Source organism: Galleria mellonella, unplaced genomic scaffold, assembly GCF_026898425.1.
Source record: "Galleria mellonella isolate WM207_F2 unplaced genomic scaffold, CSIRO_AGI_GalMel_v1 utg1053, whole genome shotgun sequence".
Lineage (NCBI taxonomy): Eukaryota > Metazoa > Arthropoda > Insecta > Lepidoptera > Pyralidae > Galleria > Galleria mellonella.
The window spans coordinates 963,390-985,885 of record NW_026441968.1 but is presented as its reverse complement, the minus strand read 5'-3'; the positions used below and the strand labels follow the sequence as shown (position 1 = coordinate 985,885).

At 35.1% G+C, this 22,496-nt stretch overlaps 2 protein-coding genes across 4 annotated transcripts; both read right to left on the bottom strand.

Annotated features, from left to right (window-relative positions):
- Positions 1-1,129: 1,129 nt before the first annotated feature.
- On the bottom strand, positions 1,130-10,379 carry LOC113520053 (serine/threonine-protein kinase PRP4 homolog). 2 transcript variants are annotated; one of them, XM_052903467.1, is made up of 12 exons: positions 10,293-10,379; positions 9,690-9,801; positions 8,293-8,402; positions 5,048-5,110; positions 4,199-4,826; positions 3,963-4,103; positions 3,579-3,869; positions 3,273-3,361; positions 2,938-3,081; positions 2,487-2,755; positions 1,981-2,357; positions 1,130-1,790 (listed from the first exon to the last, which is right to left on the bottom strand). In XM_052903467.1, the coding sequence occupies exons 4-12, from the start codon at positions 5,056-5,058 to the stop codon at positions 1,584-1,586; spliced, it is 2,157 nt and encodes a 718-aa protein (XP_052759427.1). In that variant the 5' UTR covers positions 5,059-5,110; positions 8,293-8,402; positions 9,690-9,801; positions 10,293-10,379; the 3' UTR covers positions 1,130-1,583. The 2 variants fall into 2 exon arrangements, with proteins under 2 accessions (XP_052759427.1, XP_026761115.2); XM_026905314.3 differs by having other exon boundaries at positions 10,190-10,329.
- A 2,345-nt stretch (positions 10,380-12,724) lies between these two features.
- LOC128202601 (serine/threonine-protein kinase PRP4 homolog) lies at positions 12,725-21,943 on the bottom strand. Of its 2 annotated transcripts, none has more exons than XM_052903478.1 (12): positions 21,857-21,943; positions 21,254-21,365; positions 19,862-19,971; positions 16,644-16,706; positions 15,795-16,422; positions 15,559-15,699; positions 15,175-15,465; positions 14,869-14,957; positions 14,534-14,677; positions 14,083-14,351; positions 13,577-13,953; positions 12,725-13,386 (listed from the first exon to the last, which is right to left on the bottom strand). In XM_052903478.1, the coding sequence occupies exons 4-12, from the start codon at positions 16,652-16,654 to the stop codon at positions 13,180-13,182; spliced, it is 2,157 nt and encodes a 718-aa protein (XP_052759438.1). In that variant the 5' UTR covers positions 16,655-16,706; positions 19,862-19,971; positions 21,254-21,365; positions 21,857-21,943; the 3' UTR covers positions 12,725-13,179. The 2 variants fall into 2 exon arrangements, with proteins under 2 accessions (XP_052759438.1, XP_052759442.1); XM_052903482.1 differs by having other exon boundaries at positions 21,754-21,893.
- Between the last annotated feature and the right edge of the window lie 553 nt (positions 21,944-22,496).

The following is a 22,496-nucleotide window of genomic DNA, read 5'->3' as shown; positions in this document are numbered from 1 at the left end:
GCTTTAAACAATAACAAAATTTAGGTTATAAAGCTAAGATTGATAATCGGTAATGACAATTAAAATAACGGTCATTTTGATTAATTCCGACATCGAATCCATATTTGAAATGTTCAAATCTCGATTTTGAAAGCAATCTGTCAAATAACAAAAAGAAATTGATACTTGCAACACTAACACATGGCGCGAATTCTTTAAAAATAAAGTTAATTATAGTCATATTTATGTTTAAAATTGAAGATTCTTTTAATAAAAATGCTGTTTCCCAAACTTTCTTTTTGGCGGATGCACTTTGTGCCGTGCCATAAGAAAGGAAAAAAGAAATAAGATATTTACCGATTATAAGCGATTGTTTTTTTAGTTCTATATTTAAACTTTTAATTTTGTTTTGAGATTTGTCTCACAGAAGTTCTGATGAAAATCCATCCTCGCTCGACACCTTGCTGTTTTCGAGCTGTTCTAGAAGCATTTAAAAATAATAGGTACAGTATTGGGTAAATTTTTTTAGCTCTTTAGTCGTTATTCGCGTCGGATAAATCTAAACTGTAATTAAATAATGTCTGTAAACAGAAGACAATTACGAGGGGTTTCAATAAGAGCTAAAGAAAAACATTGTACGCGCTCTTCATAATTGTATTCCTGAAGATTTACTAAAAATACTACTTAAAATCTTCTTATTTAGTCCCCATTGCTATCAATACCTATATATAAACCGTCGTGACTTATTATATATCGTTGAATTCGTCACGATGAGCTAACTGACCTGCCTTTTCATCCTCACTTATCACCCCTCTGGTGCTCCGCCAGTGTATACCGATATATATATATATATATATATATATATATATATATATATATATATATATCCCTATATTGGTGCCTAGCCAGCTTAAACTTAGCATTTTTGCTTTCCCTTGACTGTTAATAGAATCTAGCTATTTTTAAGTTAATATGTAATATAAAGAGCCTTTTAAGAGTCAATTACCTTTAATGATTATCCTGAATATACTGAAATAAATGTTTCCAGTGAAAATAGTTTCTTTTTAAAAACCTACCTAAACTAATCTGTATTGGCTCAATTTGTTTGGTGTGAGGTGACTAGGTTTCCGAGTGAATTAAAACAAATGTATATATCTTAATAATTTATTAAGTAATTTAATAACTAAATAACAGGTGTATTGATTTTACACATTTCCAAGGTTAAAGTTACTTTTAAACATGAACTTATATCAATGTAATTAAATGAAACAGTGTTTGAAGAATTCTAGACCAGAGCTGTCCAAACCGTGGCCCGCGGGCTACATGCGGCCCCCAATTTTTTCTAGTTACTACCGATATTGATGTTTATATTGACAAAATTGTAAAATTAATGAAAAAGGAATAGGCCCTAGATCCTATCTAGTTTGGACAGCTCTGTTCTAGATTAATACAATATGACAAACGAACCATTTGTTATAAAAACTAGCTAAACTATTACACTATTTATACATGACCAAAAACATCACGATAGTTGAATAAAAAAATACATTGAATGTAACACAGGTTGTCTATGGCACCGCTCTATAGCGGTCGTGGGCTACAAACTATATCTTCTCCTGGATGAAGGGATGCGCGAGACAGTGGTCTACGGAGGCGCGCTTGGCAGGGTCGAGCGTCAGCATTCGCTCGAGCAAGTCTCCGAGTTGCGTTATCTTCTTGGCCTCCTGCTGGGGGAGACGATCGTGCGGCGGGGCCAGCTCCGATTGTAAGTGTCTCGTCGCCTTTATATTTGACATCACCACCACTTTCTCCTGCGAAGGGAAAGATAAACGCGGTTATAAAAAATAGTAGACATGAAACCTCACGACATTCCAATTGAATAAACTTATCAAAAGCATTTTTTCATAACTGATCTTACTTTATCCTCCCTCACCTATGACTGGTTCACTTTCATCCATCAGAAACCAAATCTATATTATAACAAGTAAATATACTACTTACCCGTTCGGTCACTTTGTCCAGCTCACGATACAAAAAGTTGCAATTTGCATCAAAGTGTTGCCCCTTGAAGTGTCCCCTCTTTATGATTTTATTTGGTATCTTTCCTTTCAGGTCCATGAAACATTTTAGCATCTCATTGTTGGATTTCCCACTGAACATTATTTTGCCGGTGGACAGTTCGTATACAGTGCACGCCGTGGACCACATGTCTATGCCGTGATCGTAGGCGGAGCCGAGGATGATCTCTGGCGCCCGGTAGAATCTCGAGACCAGGTATGGTGTGATTTCGTTTTCCGTTACACACGACGCGGAACCGAAGTCGCATAGTTTAAGCGTTAGCTTACTATCATCAACGAGTATATTGTCCGGTTTGATGTCTGTGAACAAAAAATCAATAATTGCATTATAACATAACATAATAAGAGCAAAGGAGCTTTATAAGCGTTATCGGAAATAAATTATAATTTCATCGTTGAAAAGTTAATAATTCAAGTATGATAACTTACCGGCGTGTAAAATGCCAGTTTTCTTCAACAGTTCGAGCGCCGACAACATTTGCATCGTATAACATCTGACCGCCTTGATGTGTATTCCGCTGTTCTTGCCGTACTTCTTCAGCACCTCCCTGAGGTTCATGGACAGAGGCTCCATCACCATGCACAAGTGCTGCTTGTGGAAGAAATGCCGGGACAGGCGCAAACAGTGGAACTTGTCGTGGGGGTCGGCGTCGTTCAAACGCTTCAGAATTTCTATCTCACGGAGGCCGGTTTTGTGCCTGCGGATGGAATGGATCGTTTAATAAGTCGAATTATATACAAGTGGTGGGTGGTGGAAATGAATGTAAACATTAACTATTTCACGATGTCTGAACATGTTAAATATTTAGTCTGTCTGTCTGTCTACCAAATAAAAGTAAAAATTGCGAAACTCTGAAAGTAGTTGAGAAAGTATACTTACATCATGGCATTGTTCCTGATGATCTTGACGGCCACATCGCAGTTGGCGCGTTGGTCCCGCGCCCGCACCACGTTAGAGAACACCCCTTGGCCGGTGTAACCGTACACATTGTACCGCTCGTCCAGACTCTCGCCGATTCGCACCCTGTACATAAAACATAGTATATTAATGCCACACTCTGACTATATATCATGGTTCGTTCTCGGTCCTGTCTCGTTATGTCTAGCTGTTATCAAGGGAATATTCATGTATTTGTTATAATTCATTAAATATATGGCAAATTGTGTGTCAAAAGTTATTTTCTATTGCACTAATAGAACAAAAATCTTACATACCTGTAGTACCCTTCGGCATCATCCCAATTGTCTATCAATGAAGGGTTCTCTAATGCATTGTCACTTCTTGGTTTTCCAGCTGTAGACGTCTGTAATTACAATGAAAGCTTTAATCCAACTTCCTTTCAAATAAAAAAAAAAGGATTTTTTAAATCAGTTTAGAAATGACAGTGACATTCGTTAAAATAAAAAACAAAACAACCGAATCTATCACATCCTTCTTTCTGTGCTCGGTTGTAAAGTGTCTTGTTACTATCAAAAGAGAAAGAGAGATGATCTGGAATTAATATTATAAACAATACTTACATCAACACTGAAGCTGTCCTGATCAGCGAACATGTCCCACGACTTGCTCTTCACTGACTTCTCCAATTTGATGTTAGTTTTGGACTCATTGTCTATATTCCCGGCCAGCCCGCTTACATCGCTCTTGGAGTCTGAATTCGTGGTCTCATCTTGGTCACTTTCTCCTTTTGTTTCACATTTATCCTGTTTAATGTCAGAGTTCATATTGTCCGGCTTTACATCCGGTGAGGTGGAGACTGCCACCTGCTGTTGTTGTTGTTCCAATGGGCCATTGTTGATACCACGGAGCTTCTAAAATAATAGAACAAAGAAATTAATGACTTGTAACATATAATGATAGACTTCAATTTAAACATCTATATCACTTGTATCAACAGTACTTACCTTTATTAGTCGTTCCCTCTCTTCTCTTCTCTTTTCGATAATCTGCTCCTCTATCTCTTCATCATCATCTGTATTTATTACCAAATTTGATTCTTCGTCACTTGAACATGGAACTATTTGTGCCACTTCATTGATTGAATTCTGAAATATAGTATGTATATTTTAGCTTTCACATTTTTACATGTATTGTAAATTTTATTTTAAAAATTTCACTGCTAATTAAAAATCGACCCTACCTGATGTTTGTGGGTTCGCCTGTGGTTTCTATCACGTGAGCGTTCGCGATCACGACGCACTATCGGCGACCGGTCTCGCGTCTGACGTGTTCGAGGCTCCCGTTCTTTCCTCTTCATCTCTATAGATCGCCTCTCCACGTCTCTCTCGCGATTTCGTTCCGTTTCTTTTCTTTCACGGTACTCCCTCTCTTTTTCCATTTCCTTCCTACGCTCTCTATTTATGATTTGTCTTAAATCTTCCCCATATCGTTTACACTTGTATCTATCGCGTTCTGATGATCTGTCTTTAATAGACATGTGTTTATTGCTCCGTCTGTACTCATAATCACGATCTTTTTTCTTCTTATGTGATGGCTGTTCCGTTTCACCATCACTTTTATCAGACTTATAAGCTACTAGACATGCTTCTAATAGTTCTTTCCGCTTCATTAATTCGTCTAATGAATGGTCTTTATCATGAGACTTCTTCGTGTGACTTCTTCTACCATTGCTACTGCTTCTTGACTTATAGTCTTTCTCGTACTCATCGACAGACTCCCGTCTACTTTTCTTGTGCGTCTTTCTTTTCTTCCGGTCTTCATCTTTTAGACTATCATGGTACACGAACCTGTCTGCTTCTAATTTTATTCTGAAACAAATAAAAATAAAGTATTATGCTCGTGTTGTTAGGACTGTTTTGTCCATTCGTTGTTATATATGTCATATTAATGGTTAAAATTGTATGCACAAAGCGAGATCTCTATTAGATCCTGAAAATGTCATTACTTGAAAAAAGTCAACACTAATTATACAGCTTCACTGTTTACATAGTATATTAATATATTGCAATAAAAACTTTTTGATACTTACTCTTTATCCATGTCGGTAGCTCTTATGGATGTTGTAGCTCTATGGATCGATGGAATTTATACACTGCAAAAAAAAAAGAACATTATAATAAATTTATTTGATAACAAGTCGATTAAACTAGCAACATACTGTAATGAGAGTATTACTATTAGTATAACTATCTATCTATTTAAAATAGTATAATCTATCATTAACGCAAAGAAAGGTTTAAAATTAACTACTCGTACCCTAATAATTATATTATTTGACAATGAAAGTAACGAAAATAAACTAATCTGACAGTCTCGATGAACACTGAGCCAAATTGAACCAATACAAGAGGCGCAGCAAAGCACTATTTGCATCGTCATAATTTTAGACCAATGCGTCAACTTTAAAAATCAAGTGAAGTGTCATCTGCGAACAATACTACGCCGCATCTATCCTGCATGTCGCATGGCAAAAGCGAAATCATCAATATAAACTAAAAAATAGGAATGGCCCCAGAATAGACCCTTGAGGTACAACGAATGAAGGACGACTTCGTACAACTGCAACGCAAACGTTGAAATAGAATAGAAAACTTACCGGTTAGCACTCTTCACGAGTCCTGGGACTGTGCCGGGTGTGGGAAGTGGCGTCTTTGGCCAATAACAATTACTTCAGTCAATTGCACGTAAGAGGGTATCACTATTACTATCAGGGTGACGTCACTACACCGTATACCGAAATGCACGTGTGCGCACTGCAAGCCGTACGCTGTAGACTGACTACTGACTGTCCGACCGTGACTACGTGACGTCGTTAGCGGCGCGGGACGCGCGGTCACTAAGATTGCTAGTGTTGCCCTCAACCTCCACTCTTATAATATCATTCATTTTACACTTTTCAGAGACAAATCTTTGTCCTTAACCCTTAATAGCCTGATTTTTTAAATCAAATAAAAAATATATATAAGTGTACCCCTTACTGTGTTTACTAATGGAGACAAATAGTAAAAAAATCAAAACGATATTTTTATATATTTATTTTGAAAAAACATTTGGTAACATGTAAACAGTCAAATATTAAAATAAAATCGATTGTATACGCCCAATGCGATTTATAACCTCGGTATCAAATTTGCAACTTCAGGTATTTAAGGGTTAAGAAGACAAATTTAGAAAAGAGTAGTAAAAACTATAACATTCGTTCATTTTTGGCGAACAGTAATCCAGAACAGTATCCTTTTCTCGCTTTCCAAGTACTATGGTCAGAATAGGCTTGTTTCCACTAAGAATAAATCGACTGGCATAGGGTTTCTTATGATTAATCATGTTATATAGTAACCAAATAAAAACACTTTTTTCATTAAAATAATTAAGGATTACCAATATTTACGGAAAAATAAAATGCACAAAATCACGTGACATTGAACACCAATCAGAGAAGCGTGACGTCACGCCTCATGTTACTGGCATTTTCGTATACATGAATAGATTATATATAAATTTTTCGTATGAATAGATTATTTGATAAATTTTTCGTTTTCAGCAATAATTGTTAGATCGATACAGTGTATTTTAAATTTAATCTCGAAAGACAAGTATAGTTCGCCATGGAATCAGGTTTCACCAATGCAAATAGCAGTAGTCCTATCATTTTATAACTTATGGTTACCTAACCTATAAGGGTATGCTTTTATATGTTAGATTTTGCTAAATTCATTACTTTTACTTTATATTTACCTTTATTTAATAGATACATTAAATTGGCTTAATACTTACATCAAAATGATCTTTACAGAAATAAAGTGTTGAGTCACTTGATATATTAGAAGCATCTTGCCTCCTTGCTATTTCTAACCACTTTTTACGTATTTGCTTATTGTTAGGAACGTATATGAATAATTTATTCGGTGGTTTTATCGTTGTACTTTTACATTGGGGCATTGCAGAGTATTTATAATATTAGGGATTCATTATTTCCTAATAAAAATAATTGAGGTTATAAACAAACACGAATGTTTTGCGAGGCGTGACGTCATTTAAGACGCCATGACAGTTTTGGCCTTTTACGATGTCAATTTAGAATTCATTTTTAAAAACGCTAAATTTCTAAGTAAAATGGCTTATTTTTCTTAAAATAATATATTTTTGGGGTAAAATAGATACCAAGCTATATTTTTAAACTAATTTCTAAATTTTGGCAACTAGCGTATGCTAATATGATTTCAGTGATTTTTACCAATTATGACAATATCATCAAAATATACTGCGACATTTGGAATACCTTCGAGCGGTTTATCTAGATAATGTTGAAAGGTAGATGGGGGGCGGTGAAAATAACCTTCTCGTGTAGTAATTGTATAGTATTTATATACCTTATTATGGTATGCAGGTTGTAGTGGATGTAAAGTCCAAAGGTACTTAGTAATATTGAATACTTATTATTTTACATACATATCTGTCACGCCTGTCTCCCATTAGGGTAGGCAGAAACAATGGAACGCCAAATGCTATTTATTATTTTAAACTATATATAAAGTGACGACGTGTTATACGTGCTGAGTGGCTGGAGCGAGAGAGCTCGAACGAACGAGTCAGAATGAATGATTACTGAACAGTTATAATGATAATGAAATAGTAAAAATATTTTTGTAAATTTCTCCCTCTGCCATCAATTTTCGTCGTGATTGATCGAACAATGAAACTGTCATAGTTCATTATTATCGTCGGGCTACCCGTCTACCGCACCGCAGCGATCCTCGCCCGATTCCGAATTATTGTTATTGATAAATTTGTCAGGATGGGCCCACTGACCTATTTCCATTCCTACCTATCGTTCGTCTTACATATCATCAGTTCATACCAGTATACTGATAGTATACTATACTTTTTTTTTATACAACCTAGAATGGCAAACAAGCTGACGGCCCATCTGATGGAAAATGGTAATCGTCGCCTATAGACATAACAGAGTATACTGTTTCGCCCATGATACCCCCATGCGTTGCCATTCCTGAGGACTCAGGTGTTATTCCTCTGTATCCAGTAAATTCACGTCATATCCCACCTTTCAAACCGAAACTCAGCCATGCAAACACGACTACTTCACGGTAGAAACACGAATGGGACAAAGGTAACCAAACAAACGACTTTTGTACAAAGTCTCCCTCTGGTAGATTGATTTGCAGATTGGGTTACCATTACATTGTGATCCAATAAAAAAAGCACAACTAGCTCCAACTCATATGGAGAACCGTGGTAACAATTTCTATTACTCACCATCCATTCACTTAGGAATATTGGAGCCTCCTCCGGGTCGCCTAAGATTCATAGTTCGGGAGGCAGTGTACAACTGTGGCACTCGGAACAAGTGTTCTGATGATGACATTCTGCAAGGTTTTATATATTATTTACTATATTATGTTGACCTTCATGGTGCAACTATAAGAATAATATTATATAAAATTGAAATTATGTATGCATAATCAAATATATATGTTATTGTAATTAGTTAATGTATATTTATATTTAGAAGAAGAAATGTCAAATCTATTGTAGTAGAACATATGGCTATTTTATTTGTCAGGGTCCAACAGTGGACACATTGCATAATAATCTTCAGAGATTAATTCTTAGTCGAGGGAAATTGAGGAAACAAAGTTTCTGAATCAACTCAATTCTAGACGTTTTATATCATTTGTCACATGATATATACAACGATCTGAGGGTCTATCATGAAATGTTTTCCGATATTTCGGAGCCAAACGAAACACAAATTTGATGTTAAAATTTCATAATACATGCCATTTGGAAATATTAAAAATGTTAAAATATTGTTCCTTTGGACTTTTATGATAGGATGTATGACGAACAAAATGTTAAACTCCATTTATTGATCCCATTTTGGTATGGACAAAAACACGAAGTTGAGTCCGAAATTTCGGAATTTCATTTCATAGTATTTATTTATTTATTTACAAGAAACATGACATATAGTAGACCCGCTGTATTCATGAATATATTCAATTCTATTGTCACCATCATCTCAGCCATTATCTGTCCATTGCTGAACATAGGTCTCCCTCCTTTTTTGCCTTCGTACCCTGGAATTTCACTGTCATGTTGACATCCTTCACACCAAAACAAGATCATGTGCAAACACATAGATATTTGACGGTAAAAATAAAAGTGGGACAGACATACCCACCTTTACCGTATTGTAGTCAATATTTGGTAGTTCACTTGTACAATGTCTCATTAAATAATAATATATATATATATATATATATATACATATCCGCTTTCTTCTTCTTCACACATTTATTTTTTTAAAATAAGACAATCCAAGTTACTCATCGACAGTGTGACTTTCTACAGGTGAAAGAATTTTTTAGATCAGTTACATATTTTTTGAGTTTATCCATTACAAACGAAATAATGCGAATGTTTATAATGGGGTCTAAATGCCACTGTCCTAGAAATATATCCTTTTATATCAATATCAACGTGGTTCCCCCTAGAAACGATCCTAGTTAATCCTTGTAGAATTCATCACGCTGGGCCATCTGACCTGTCATTACAACCTCGTCTATCATCACTCTCTGGTGTCACACCAGCATATACCGGTAGCGCAGTCGGAGATACAATTGTATTTCTACCTATTAAAAATGACCCACCTGAATATCCTAGCATAGTCAATATCCAACTGTTGATCTACAGGCACCACTTTGTGGAAGAGTCCCTTCGCCAGGTACAGCATACTGAGACACAACACCAGCCACTTGTCTCCTGGAATCCAGGTTTAGAATAAATGAGATAGACATCATTGAATTGTTTTTACAAGATCGTTCCTTAAGACCATTGGGGGAATTTAGCCAGCAGTAGTAATTGCCACGCTTGGCAGGGCATTTGCCAACCACAGTTCCCTTCGTCGCCTAATTACGACACCGACTATTATATAAATTCAGACGAAATTAAAATAAAGTGAGTAAAAAACAACATTGTAAGTATAGCTTATTACAAAGACGTCGAGCTCGCAAGTACTAAGGAATGATATAGTAATCAGACAATCAAAATTACCTATTTAATGTTTTATGTAATTTCTGTAAATTTTACATTCTAGACAAGGAAATTTAACTACTATCCATGTCTTAAATCAAAATAAATAATATTTTACCTGCTAACAAAAGTGCCTTGCAAGTTTACTTAATATAAAAATAAATAGCGACACAATTTCAAAATGTGTCTCGATTGATAATAATCAAAACAAAAACAATTACCTCAATGAAATATTTTAATATAATTTTTAATTTAGACAATAATATTTATAATGATTGTAGTGACACTTGAAATACCGAAATACTGACACTCGACAAACCTACACGCCGACCACAGACCACAAAACCAATACATTATTAAATAATCACTACCTTATAAGAGATGGCAGTGGCCTCGTATTCACGTAACCTGAAAATTATATGAGTTACCTTTTTGAAGCAACTACATATTATAATAAATTTTGTTAACCCCTTATTCATATAAACCTCAAACAGCTTATAAACCTATTTTGACTATCGAACTGTTCTCTTGTAACTTCCTTGTTTTAGATCAAAGTAAGTTTAATAGTTAGAATATACTTGCATATTTCAGTTTTTACGAACAAGAGAGTTGTACTATTATTATACTACTATATACCTGTATACAAAAAATTTGACATCGATTGTTGTCTATTTATATTTAGTTACTTTATTCAACTCTAATTCAATGATTCATTGATTCTGTGTGATTTACAGTTTTTATTTTATCATTCTTTCTGGGCAATTTCTTGTTCTTTTATACAATTTGTTATTTAGACAATTTCTTATTATATAATCATACAACCCAAACTTACTTGGATAGTTTCTAAAAGCTTGAATATTATGTATACATAAACCTTAGATGGTTTGGCCATTTGGAGAGGTCGGATGAAAGAAGAATTACGACAGAAATTTATCAAGCAAGAATGAATGGAGATGTCGATACGAGCCGCCCTAGACGGATGTACGTCGACCTAATAGGCGACGTGCTGAAGAAGGAACAAATTAAAAGTACTCGTAAACGGCGAGCGTGTATGAAAAGATTGATGAATGTGGAAAAAGCTAAAGAGGTTTGTTAGGATCGAAGCATTTGACGTTCCATTGTTTCTGCTTACCCTAATGGGAGACAGGCATGGCGTGACAGATATGTATGTATGTATAAACCTTAGATTGTATAGATTACTTTAGATTAAGGTAAATAGGTGACGGTTGTAACATAAAATATTATTAGGATTATATAATCCCTTATAATATTTAACTTTATTTATATATTTAATTATGTTCACTTTAGATAGATTTCTATTAAATACTTTTAAAACAATTTGTCGGTTTTCGCATTCTCAGATCTTTTAAAAAACTTATCGTACATACAGTCCACTTATATTCTCGCACAAATTATATTATTTATTTATTTATTAAGAATAATGCGTAGGCAAAGAATAAGAATGCGGTAGATGGACGTTCATTATTTTTCCATATTGCTTTAAACAATAACAAAATTTAGGTTATAAAGCTAAGATTGATAATCGGTAATGACAATTAAAATAACGGTCATTTTGATTAATTCCGACATCGAATCCATATTTGAAATGTTCAAATCTCGATTTTGAAAGCAATCTGTCAAATAACAAAAAGAAATTGATACTTGCAACACTAACACATGGCGCGAATTCTTTAAAAATAAAGTTAATTATAGTCATATTTATGTTTAAAATTGAAGATTCTTTTAATAAAAATGCTGTTTCCCAAACTTTCTTTTTGGCGGATGCACTTTGTGCCGTGCCATAAGAAAGGAAAAAAGAAATAAGATATTTACCGATTATAAGCGATTGTTTTTTTAGTTCTATATTTAAACTTTTAATTTTGTTTTGAGATTTGTCTCACAGAAGTTCTGATGAAAATCCATCCTCGCTCGACACCTTGCTGTTTTCGAGCTGTTCTAGAAGCATTTAAAAATAATAGGTACAGTATTGGGTAAATTTTTTTAGCTCTTTAGTCGTTATTCGCGTCGGATAAATCTAAACTGTAATTAAATAATGTCTGTAAACAGAAGACAATTACGAGGGGTTTCAATAAGAGCTAAAGAAAAACATTGTACGCGCTCTTCATAATTGTATTCCTGAAGATTTACTAAAAATACTACTTAAAATCTTCTTATTTAGTCCCCATTGCTATCAATACCTATATATAAACCGTCGTGACTTATTATATATCGTTGAATTCGTCACGATGAGCTAACTGACCTGCCTTTTCATCCTCACTTATCACCCCTCTGGTGCTCCGCCAGTGTATACCGATAACGCAGGCATATATATATATATATATATATATATATATATATATATATATATATATATATATATATATATATATATCCTAATTGGTGCCTAGCCAGCTTAAACTTAGCATTTTTGCTTTCCCTTGACTGTTAATAGAATCTAGCTATTTTTAAGTTAATATGTAATATAAAGAGCCTTTTAAGAGTCAATTACCTTTAATGATTATCCTGAATATACTGAAATAAATGTTTCCAGTGAAAATAGTTTCTTTTTAAAAACCTACCTAAACTAATCTGTATTGGCTCAATTTGTTTGGTGTGAGGTGACTAGGTTTCCGAGTGAATTAAAACAAATGTATATATCTTAATAATTTATTAAGTAATTTAATAACTAAATAACAGGTGTATTGATTTTACACATTTCCAAGGTTAAAGTTACTTTTAAACATGAACTTATATCAATGTAATTAAATGAAACAGTGTTTGAAGAATTCTAGACCAGAGCTGTCCAAACCGTGGCCCGCGGGCTACATGCGGCCCCCCAATTTTTTCTAGTTACTACCGATATTGATGTTTATATTGACAAAATTGTAAAATTAATGAAAAAGGAATAGGCCCTAGATCCTATCTAGTTTGGACAGCTCTGTTCTAGATTAATACAATATGACAAACGAACCATTTGTTATAAAAACTAGCTAAACTATTACACTATTTATACATGACCAAAAACATCACGATAGTTGAATAAAAAAATACATTGAATGTAACACAGGTTGTCTATGGCACCGCTCTATAGCGGTCGTGGGCTACAAACTATATCTTCTCCTGGATGAAGGGATGCGCGAGACAGTGGTCTACGGAGGCGCGCTTGGCAGGGTCGAGCGTCAGCATTCGCTCGAGCAAGTCTCCGAGTTGCGTTATCTTCTTGGCCTCCTGCTGGGGGAGACGATCGTGCGGCGGGGCCAGCTCCGATTGTAAGTGTCTCGTCGCCTTTATATTTGACATCACCACCACTTTCTCCTGCGAAGGGAAAGATAAACGCGGTTATAAAAAATAGTAGACATGAAACCTCACGACATTCCAATTGAATAAACTTATCAAAAGCATTTTTTCATAACTGATCTTACTTTATCCTCCCTCACCTATGACTGGTTCACTTTCATCCATCAGAAACCAAATCTATATTATAACAAGTAAATATACTACTTACCCGTTCGGTCACTTTGTCCAGCTCACGATACAAAAAGTTGCAATTTGCATCAAAGTGTTGCCCCTTGAAGTGTCCCCTCTTTATGATTTTATTTGGTATCTTTCCTTTCAGGTCCATGAAACATTTTAGCATCTCATTGTTGGATTTCCCACTGAACATTATTTTGCCGGTGGACAGTTCGTATACAGTGCACGCCGTGGACCACATGTCTATGCCGTGATCGTAGGCGGAGCCGAGGATGATCTCTGGCGCCCGGTAGAATCTCGAGACCAGGTATGGTGTGATTTCGTTTTCCGTTACACACGACGCGGAACCGAAGTCGCATAGTTTAAGCGTTAGCTTACTATCATCAACGAGTATATTGTCCGGTTTGATGTCTGTGAACAAAAAATCAATAATTGCATTATAACATAACATAATAAGAGCAAAGGAGCTTTATAAGCGTTATCGGAAATAAATTATAATTTCATCGTTGAAAAGTTAATAATTCAAGTATGATAACTTACCGGCGTGTAAAATGCCAGTTTTCTTCAACAGTTCGAGCGCCGACAACATTTGCATCGTATAACATCTGACCGCCTTGATGTGTATTCCGCTGTTCTTGCCGTACTTCTTCAGCACCTCCCTGAGGTTCATGGACAGAGGCTCCATCACCATGCACAAGTGCTGCTTGTGGAAGAAATGCCGGGACAGGCGCAAACAGTGGAACTTGTCGTGGGGGTCGGCGTCGTTCAAACGCTTCAGAATTTCTATCTCACGGAGGCCGGTTTTGTGCCTGCGGATGGAATGGATCGTTTAATAAGTCGAATTATATACAAGTGGTGGGTGGTGGAAATGAATGTAAACATTAACTATTTCACGATGTCTGAACATGTTAAATATTTAGTCTGTCTGTCTGTCTACCAAATAAAAGTAAAAATTGCGAAACTCTGAAAGTAGTTGAGAAAGTATACTTACATCATGGCATTGTTCCTGATGATCTTGACGGCCACATCGCAGTTGGCGCGTTGGTCCCGCGCCCGCACCACGTTAGAGAACACCCCTTGGCCGGTGTAACCGTACACATTGTACCGCTCGTCCAGACTCTCGCCGATTCGCACCCTGTACATAAAACATAGTATATTAATGCCACACTCTGACTATATATCATGGTTCGTTCTCGGTCCTGTCTCGTTATGTCTAGCTGTTATCAAGGGAATATTCATGTATTTGTTATAATTCATTAAATATATGGCAAATTGTGTGTCAAAAGTTATTTTCTATTGCACTAATAGAACAAAAATCTTACATACCTGTAGTACCCTTCGGCATCATCCCAATTGTCTATCAATGAAGGGTTCTCTAATGCATTGTCACTTCTTGGTTTTCCAGCTGTAGACGTCTGTAATTACAATGAAAGCTTTAATCCAACTTCCTTTCAACTAAAAAAAAAAGGATTTTTTAAATCAGTTTAGAAATGACAGTGACATTCGTTAAAATAAAAAACAAAACAACCGAATCTATCACATCCTTCTTTCTGTGCTCGGTTGTAAAGTGTCTTGTTACTATCAAAAGAGAAAGAGAGATGATCTGGAATTAATATTATAAACAATACTTACATCAACACTGAAGCTGTCCTGATCAGCGAACATGTCCCACGACTTGCTCTTCACTGACTTCTCCAATTTGATGTTAGTTTTGGACTCATTGTCTATATTCCCGGCCAGCCCGCTTACATCGCTCTTGGAGTCTGAATTCGTGGTCTCATCTTGGTCACTTTCTCCTTTTGTTTCACATTTATCCTGTTTAATGTCAGAGTTCATATTGTCCGGCTTTACATCCGGTGAGGTGGAGACTGCCACCTGCTGTTGTTGTTGTTCCAATGGGCCATTGTTGATACCACGGAGCTTCTAAAATAATAGAACAAAGAAATTAATGACTTGTAACATATAATGATAGACTTCAATTTAAACATCTATATCACTTGTATCAACAGTACTTACCTTTATTAGTCGTTCCCTCTCTTCTCTTCTCTTTTCGATAATCTGCTCCTCTATCTCTTCATCATCATCTGTATTTATTACCAAATTTGATTCTTCGTCACTTGAACATGGAACTATTTGTGCCACTTCATTGATTGAATTCTGAAATATAGTATGTATATTTTAGCTTTCACATTTTTACATGTATTGTAAATTTTATTTTAAAAATTTCACTGCTAATTAAAAATCGACCCTACCTGATGTTTGTGGGTTCGCCTGTGGTTTCTATCACGTGAGCGTTCGCGATCACGACGCACTATCGGCGACCGGTCTCGCGTCTGACGTGTTCGAGGCTCCCGTTCTTTCCTCTTCATCTCTATAGATCGCCTCTCCACGTCTCTCTCGCGATTTCGTTCCGTTTCTTTTCTTTCACGGTACTCCCTCTCTTTTTCCATTTCCTTCCTACGCTCTCTATTTATGATTTGTCTTAAATCTTCCCCATATCGTTTACACTTGTATCTATCGCGTTCTGATGATCTGTCTTTAATAGACATGTGTTTATTGCTCCGTCTGTACTCATAATCACGATCTTTTTTCTTCTTATGTGATGGCTGTTCCGTTTCACCATCACTTTTATCAGACTTATAAGCTACTAGACATGCTTCTAATAGTTCTTTCCGCTTCATTAATTCGTCTAATGAATGGTCTTTATCATGAGACTTCTTCGTGTGACTTCTTCTACCATTGCTACTGCTTCTTGACTTATAGTCTTTCTCGTACTCATCGACAGACTCCCGTCTACTTTTCTTGTGCGTCTTTCTTTTCTTCCGGTCTTCATCTTTTAGACTATCATGGTACACGAACCTGTCTGCTTCTAATTTTATTCTGAAACAAATAAAAATAAAGTATTATGCTCGTGTTGTTAGGACTGTTTTGTCCATTCGTTGTTATATATGTCATATTAATGGTTAAAATTGTATGCACAAAGCGAGATCTCTATTAGATCCTGAAAATGTCATTACTTGAAAAAAGTCAACACTAATTATACAGCTTCACTGTTTACATAGTATATTAATATATTGCAATAAAAACTTTTTGATACTTACTCTTTATCCATGTCGGTAGCTCTTATGGATGTTGTAGCTCTATGGATCGATGGAATTTATACACTGCAAAAAAAAAGAACATTATAATAAATTTATTTGATAACAAGTCGATTAAACTAGCAACATACTGTAATGAGAGTATTACTATTAGTATAACTATCTATCTATTTAAAATAGTATAATCTATCATTAACGCAAAGAAAGGTTTAAAATTAACTACTCGTACCCTAATAATTATATTATTTGACAATGAAAGTAACGAAAATAAACTAATCTGACAGTCTCGATGAACACTGAGCCAAATTGAACCAATACAAGAGGCGCAGCAAAGCACTATTTGCATCGTCATAATTTTAGACCAATGCGTCAACTTTAAAAATCAAGTGAAGTGTCATCTGCGAACAATACTACGCCGCATCTATCCTGCATGTCGCATGGCAAAAGCGAAATCATCAATATAAACTAAAAAATAGGAATGGCCCCAGAATAGACCCTTGAGGTACAACGAATGAAGGACGACTTCGTACAACTGCAACGCAAACGTTGAAATAGAATAGAAAACTTACCGGTTAGCACTCTTCACGAGTCCTGGGACTGTGCCGGGTGTGGGAAGTGGCGTCTTTGGCCAATAACAATTACTTCAGTCAATTGCACGTAAGAGGGTATCACTATTACTATCAGGGTGACGTCACTACACCGTATACCGAAATGCACGTGTGCGCACTGCAAGCCGTACGCTGTAGACTGACTACTGACTGTCCGACCGTGACTACGTGACGTCGTTAGCGGCGCGGGACGCGCGGTCACTAAGATTGCTAGTGTTGCCCTCAACCTCCACTCTTATAATATCATTCATTTTACACTTTTCAGAGACAAATCTTTGTCCTTAACCCTTAATAGCCTGATTTTTTAAATCAAATAAAAAATATATATATAGTGTACCCCTTACTGTGTTTACTAATGGAGACAAATAGTAAAAAAATCAAAACGATATTTTTATATATTTATTTTGAAAAAACATTTGGTAACATGTAAACAGTCAAATATTAAAATAAAATCGATTGTATACGCCCAATGCGATTTATAACCTCGGTATCAAATTTGCAACTTCAGGTATTTAAGGGTTAAGAAGACAAATTTAGAAAAGAGTAGTAAAAACTATAACATTCGTTCATTTTTGGCGAACAGTAATCCAGAACAGTATCCTTTTCTCGCTTTCCAAGTACTATGGTCAGAATAGGCTTGTTTCCACTAAGAATAAATCGACTGGCATAGGGTTTCTTATGATTAATCATGTTATATAGTAACCAAATAAAAACACTTTTTTCATTAAAATAATTAAGGATTACCAATATTTACGGAAAAATAAAATGCACAAAATCACGTGACATTGAACACCAATCAGAGAAGCGTGACGTCACGCCTCATGTTACTGGCATTTTCGTATACAGTGAATAGATTATTTGATAAATTTTTCGTTTTCAGCAATAATTGTTAGATCGATACAGTGTATTTTAAATTTAATCTCGAAAGACAAGTATAGTTCGCCATGGAATCAGGTTTCACCAATGCAAATAGCAGTAGTCCTATCATTTTATAACTTATGGTTACCTAACCTATAAGGGTATGCTTTTATATGTTAGATTTTGCTAAATTCATTACTTTTACTTTATATTTACCTTTATTTAATAGATACATTAAATTGGCTTAATACTTACATCAAAATGATCTTTACAGAAATAAAGTGTTGAGTCACTTGATATATTAGAAGCATCTTGCCTCCTTGCTATTTCTAACCACTTTTTACGTATTTGCTTATTGTTAGGAACGTATATGAATAATTTATTCGGTGGTTTTATCGTTGTACTTTTACATTGGGGCATTGCAGAGTATTTATAATATTAGGGATTCATTATTTCCTAATAAAAATAATTGAGGTTATAAACAAACACGAATGTTTTGCGAGGCGTGACGTCATTTAAGACGCCATGACAGTTTTGGCCTTTTACGATGTCAATTTAGAATTCATTTTTAAAAACGCTAAATTTCTAAGTAAAATGGCTTATTTTTCTTAAAATAATATATTTTTGGGGTAAAATAGATACCAAGCTATATTTTTAAACTAATTTCTAAATTTTGGCAACTAGCGTATGCTAATATGATTTCAGTGATTTTTACCAATTATGACAATATCATCAAAATATACTGCGACATTTGGAATACCTTCGAGCGGTTTATCTAGATAATGTTGAAAGGTAGATGGGGGGCGGTGAAAATAACCTTCTCGTGTAGTAATTGTATAGTATTTATATACCTTATTATGGTATGCAGGTTGTAGTGGATGTAAAGTCCAAAGGTACTTAGTAATATTGAATACTTATTATTTTACATACATATCTGTCACGCCTGTCTCCCATTAGGGTAGGCAGAAACAATGGAACGCCAAATGCTATTTATTATTTTAAACTATATATAAAGTGACGACGTGTTATACGTGCTGAGTGGCTGGAGCGAGAGAGCTCGAACGAACGAGTCAGAATGAATGATTACTGAACAGTTATAATGATAATGAAATAGTAAAAATATTTTTGTAAATTTCTCCCTCTGCCATCAATTTTCGTCGTGATTGATCGAACAATGAAACTGTCATAGTTCATTATTATCGTCGGGCTACCCGTCTACCGCACCGCAGCGATCCTCGCCCGATTCCGAATTATTGTTATTGATAAATTTGTCAGGATGGGCCCACTGACCTATTTCCATTCCTACCTATCGTTCGTCTTACATATCATCAGTTCATACCAGTATACTGATAGTATACTATACTTTTTTTTTATACAACCTAGAATGGCAAACAAGCTGACGGCCCATCTGATGGAAAATGGTAATCGTCGCCTATAGACATAACAGAGTATACTGTTTCGCCCATGATACCCCCATGCGTTGCCATTCCTGAGGACTCAGGTGTTATTCCTCTGTATCCAGTAAATTCACGTCATATCCCACCTTTCAAACCGAAACTCAGCCATGCAAACACGACTACTTCACGGTAGAAACACGAATGGGACAAAGGTAACCAAACAAACGACTTTTGTACAAAGTCTCCCTCTGGTAGATTGATTTGCAGATTGGGTTACCATTACATTGTGATCCAATAAAAAAAGCACAACTAGCTCCAACTCATATGGAGAACCGTGGTAACAATTTCTATTACTCACCATCCATTCACTTAGGAATATTGGAGCCTCCTCCGGGTCGCCTAAGATTCATAGTTCGGGAGGCAGTGTACAACTGTGGCACTCGGAACAAGTGTTCTGATGATGACATTCTGCAAGGTTTTATATATTATTTACTATATTATGTTGACCTTCATGGTGCAACTATAAGAATAATATTATATAAAATTGAAATTATGTATGCATAATCAAATATATATGTTATTGTAATTAGTTAATGTATATTTATATTTAGAAGAAGAAATGTCAAATCTATTGTAGTAGAACATATGGCTATTTTATTTGTCAGGGTCCAACAGTGGACACATTGCATAATAATCTTCAGAGATTAATTCTTAGTCGAGCGAAATTGAGGAAACAAAGTTTCTGAATCAACTCAATTCTAGACGTTTTATATCATTTGTCACATGATATATACAACGATCTGAGGGTCTATCATGAAATGTTTTCCGATATTTCGGAGCCAAACGAAACACAAATTTGATGTTAAAATTTCATAATACATGCCATTTGGAAATATTAAAAATGTTAAAATATTGTTCCTTTGGACTTTTATGATAGGATGTATGACGAACAAAATGTTAAACTCCATTTATTGATCCCATTTTGGTATGGACAAAAACACGAAGTTGAGTCCGAAATTTCGGAATTTCATTTCATAGTATTTATTTATTTATTTACAAGAAACATGACATATAGTAGACCCGCTGTATTCATGAATATATTCAATTCTATTGTCACCATCATCTCAGCCATTATCTGTCCATTGCTGAACATAGGTCTCCCTCCTTTTTTGCCTTCGTACCCTGGAATTTCACTGTCATGTTGACATCCTTCACACCAAAACAAGATCATGTGCAAACACATAGATATTTGACGGTAAAAATAAAAGTGGGACAGACATACCCACCTTTACCGTATTGTAGTCAATATTTGGTAGTTCACTTGTACAATGTCTCATTAAATAATATATATATATATATATATATACATATCCGCTTTCTTCTTCTTCACACATTTATTTTTTTAAAATAAGACAATCCAAGTTACTCATCGACAGTGTGACTTTCTACAGGTGAAAGAATTTTTTAGATCAGTTACATATTTTTTGAGTTTATCCATTACAAACGAAATAATGCGAATGTTTATAATGGGGTCTAAATGCCACTGTCCTAGAAATATATCCTTTTATATCAATATCAACGTGGTTCCCCCTAGAAACGATCCTAGTTAATCCTTGTAGAATTCATCACGCTGGGCCATCTGACCTGTCATTACAACCTCGTCTATCATCACTCTCTGGTGTCACACCAGCATATACCGGTAGCGCAGTCGGAGATACAATTGTATTTCTACCTATTAAAAATGACCCACCTGAATATCCTAGCATAGTCAATATCCAACTGTTGATCTACAGGCACCACTTTGTGGAAGAGTCCCTTCGCCAGGTACAGCATACTGAGACACAACACCAGCCACTTGTCTCCTGGAATCCAGGTTTAGAATAAATGAGATAGACATCATTGAATTGTTTTTACAAGATCGTTCCTTAAGACCATTGGGGGAATTTAGCCAGCAGTAGTAATTGCCACGCTTGGCAGGGCATTTGCCAACCACAGTTCCCTTCGTCGCCTAATTACGACACCGACTATTATATAAATTCAGACGAAATTAAAATAAAGTGAGTAAAAAACAACATTGTAAGTATAGCTTATTACAAAGACGTCGAGCTCGCAAGTACTAAGGAATGATATAGTAATCAGACAATCAAAATTACCTATTTAATGTTTTATGTAATTTCTGTAAATTTTACATTCTAGACAAGGAAATTTAACTACTATCCATGTCTTAAATCAAAATAAATAATATTTTACCTGCTAACAAAAGTGCCTTGCAAGTTTACTTAATATAAAAATAAATAGCGACACAATTTCAAAATGTGTCTCGATTGATAATAATCAAAACAAAAACAATTACCTCAATGAAATATTTTAATATAATTTTTAATTTAGACAATAATATTTATAATGATTGTAGTGACACTTGAAATACCGAAATACTGACACTCGACAAACCTACACGCCGACCACAGACCACAAAACCAATACATTATTAAATAATCACTACCTTATAAGAGATGGCAGTGGCCTCGTATTCACGTAACCTGAAAATTATATGAGTTACCTTTTTGAAGCAACTACATATTATAATAAATTTTGTTAACCCCTTATTCATATAAACCTCAAACAGCTTATAAACCTATTTTGACTATCGAACTGTTCTCTTGTAACTTCCTTGTTTTAGATCAAAGTAAGTTTAATAGTTAGAATATACTTGCATATTTCAGTTTTTACGAACAAGAGAGTTGTACTATTATTATACTACTATATACCTGTATACAAAAAATTTGACATCGATTGTTGTCTATTTATATTTAGTTACTTTATTCAACTCTAATTCAATGATTCATTGATTCTGTGTGATTTACAGTTTTTATTTTATCATTCTTTCTGGGCAATTTCTTGTTCTTTTATACAATTTGTTATTTAGACAATTTCTTATTATATAATCATACAACCCAAACTTACTTGGATAGTTTCTAAAAGCTTGAATATTA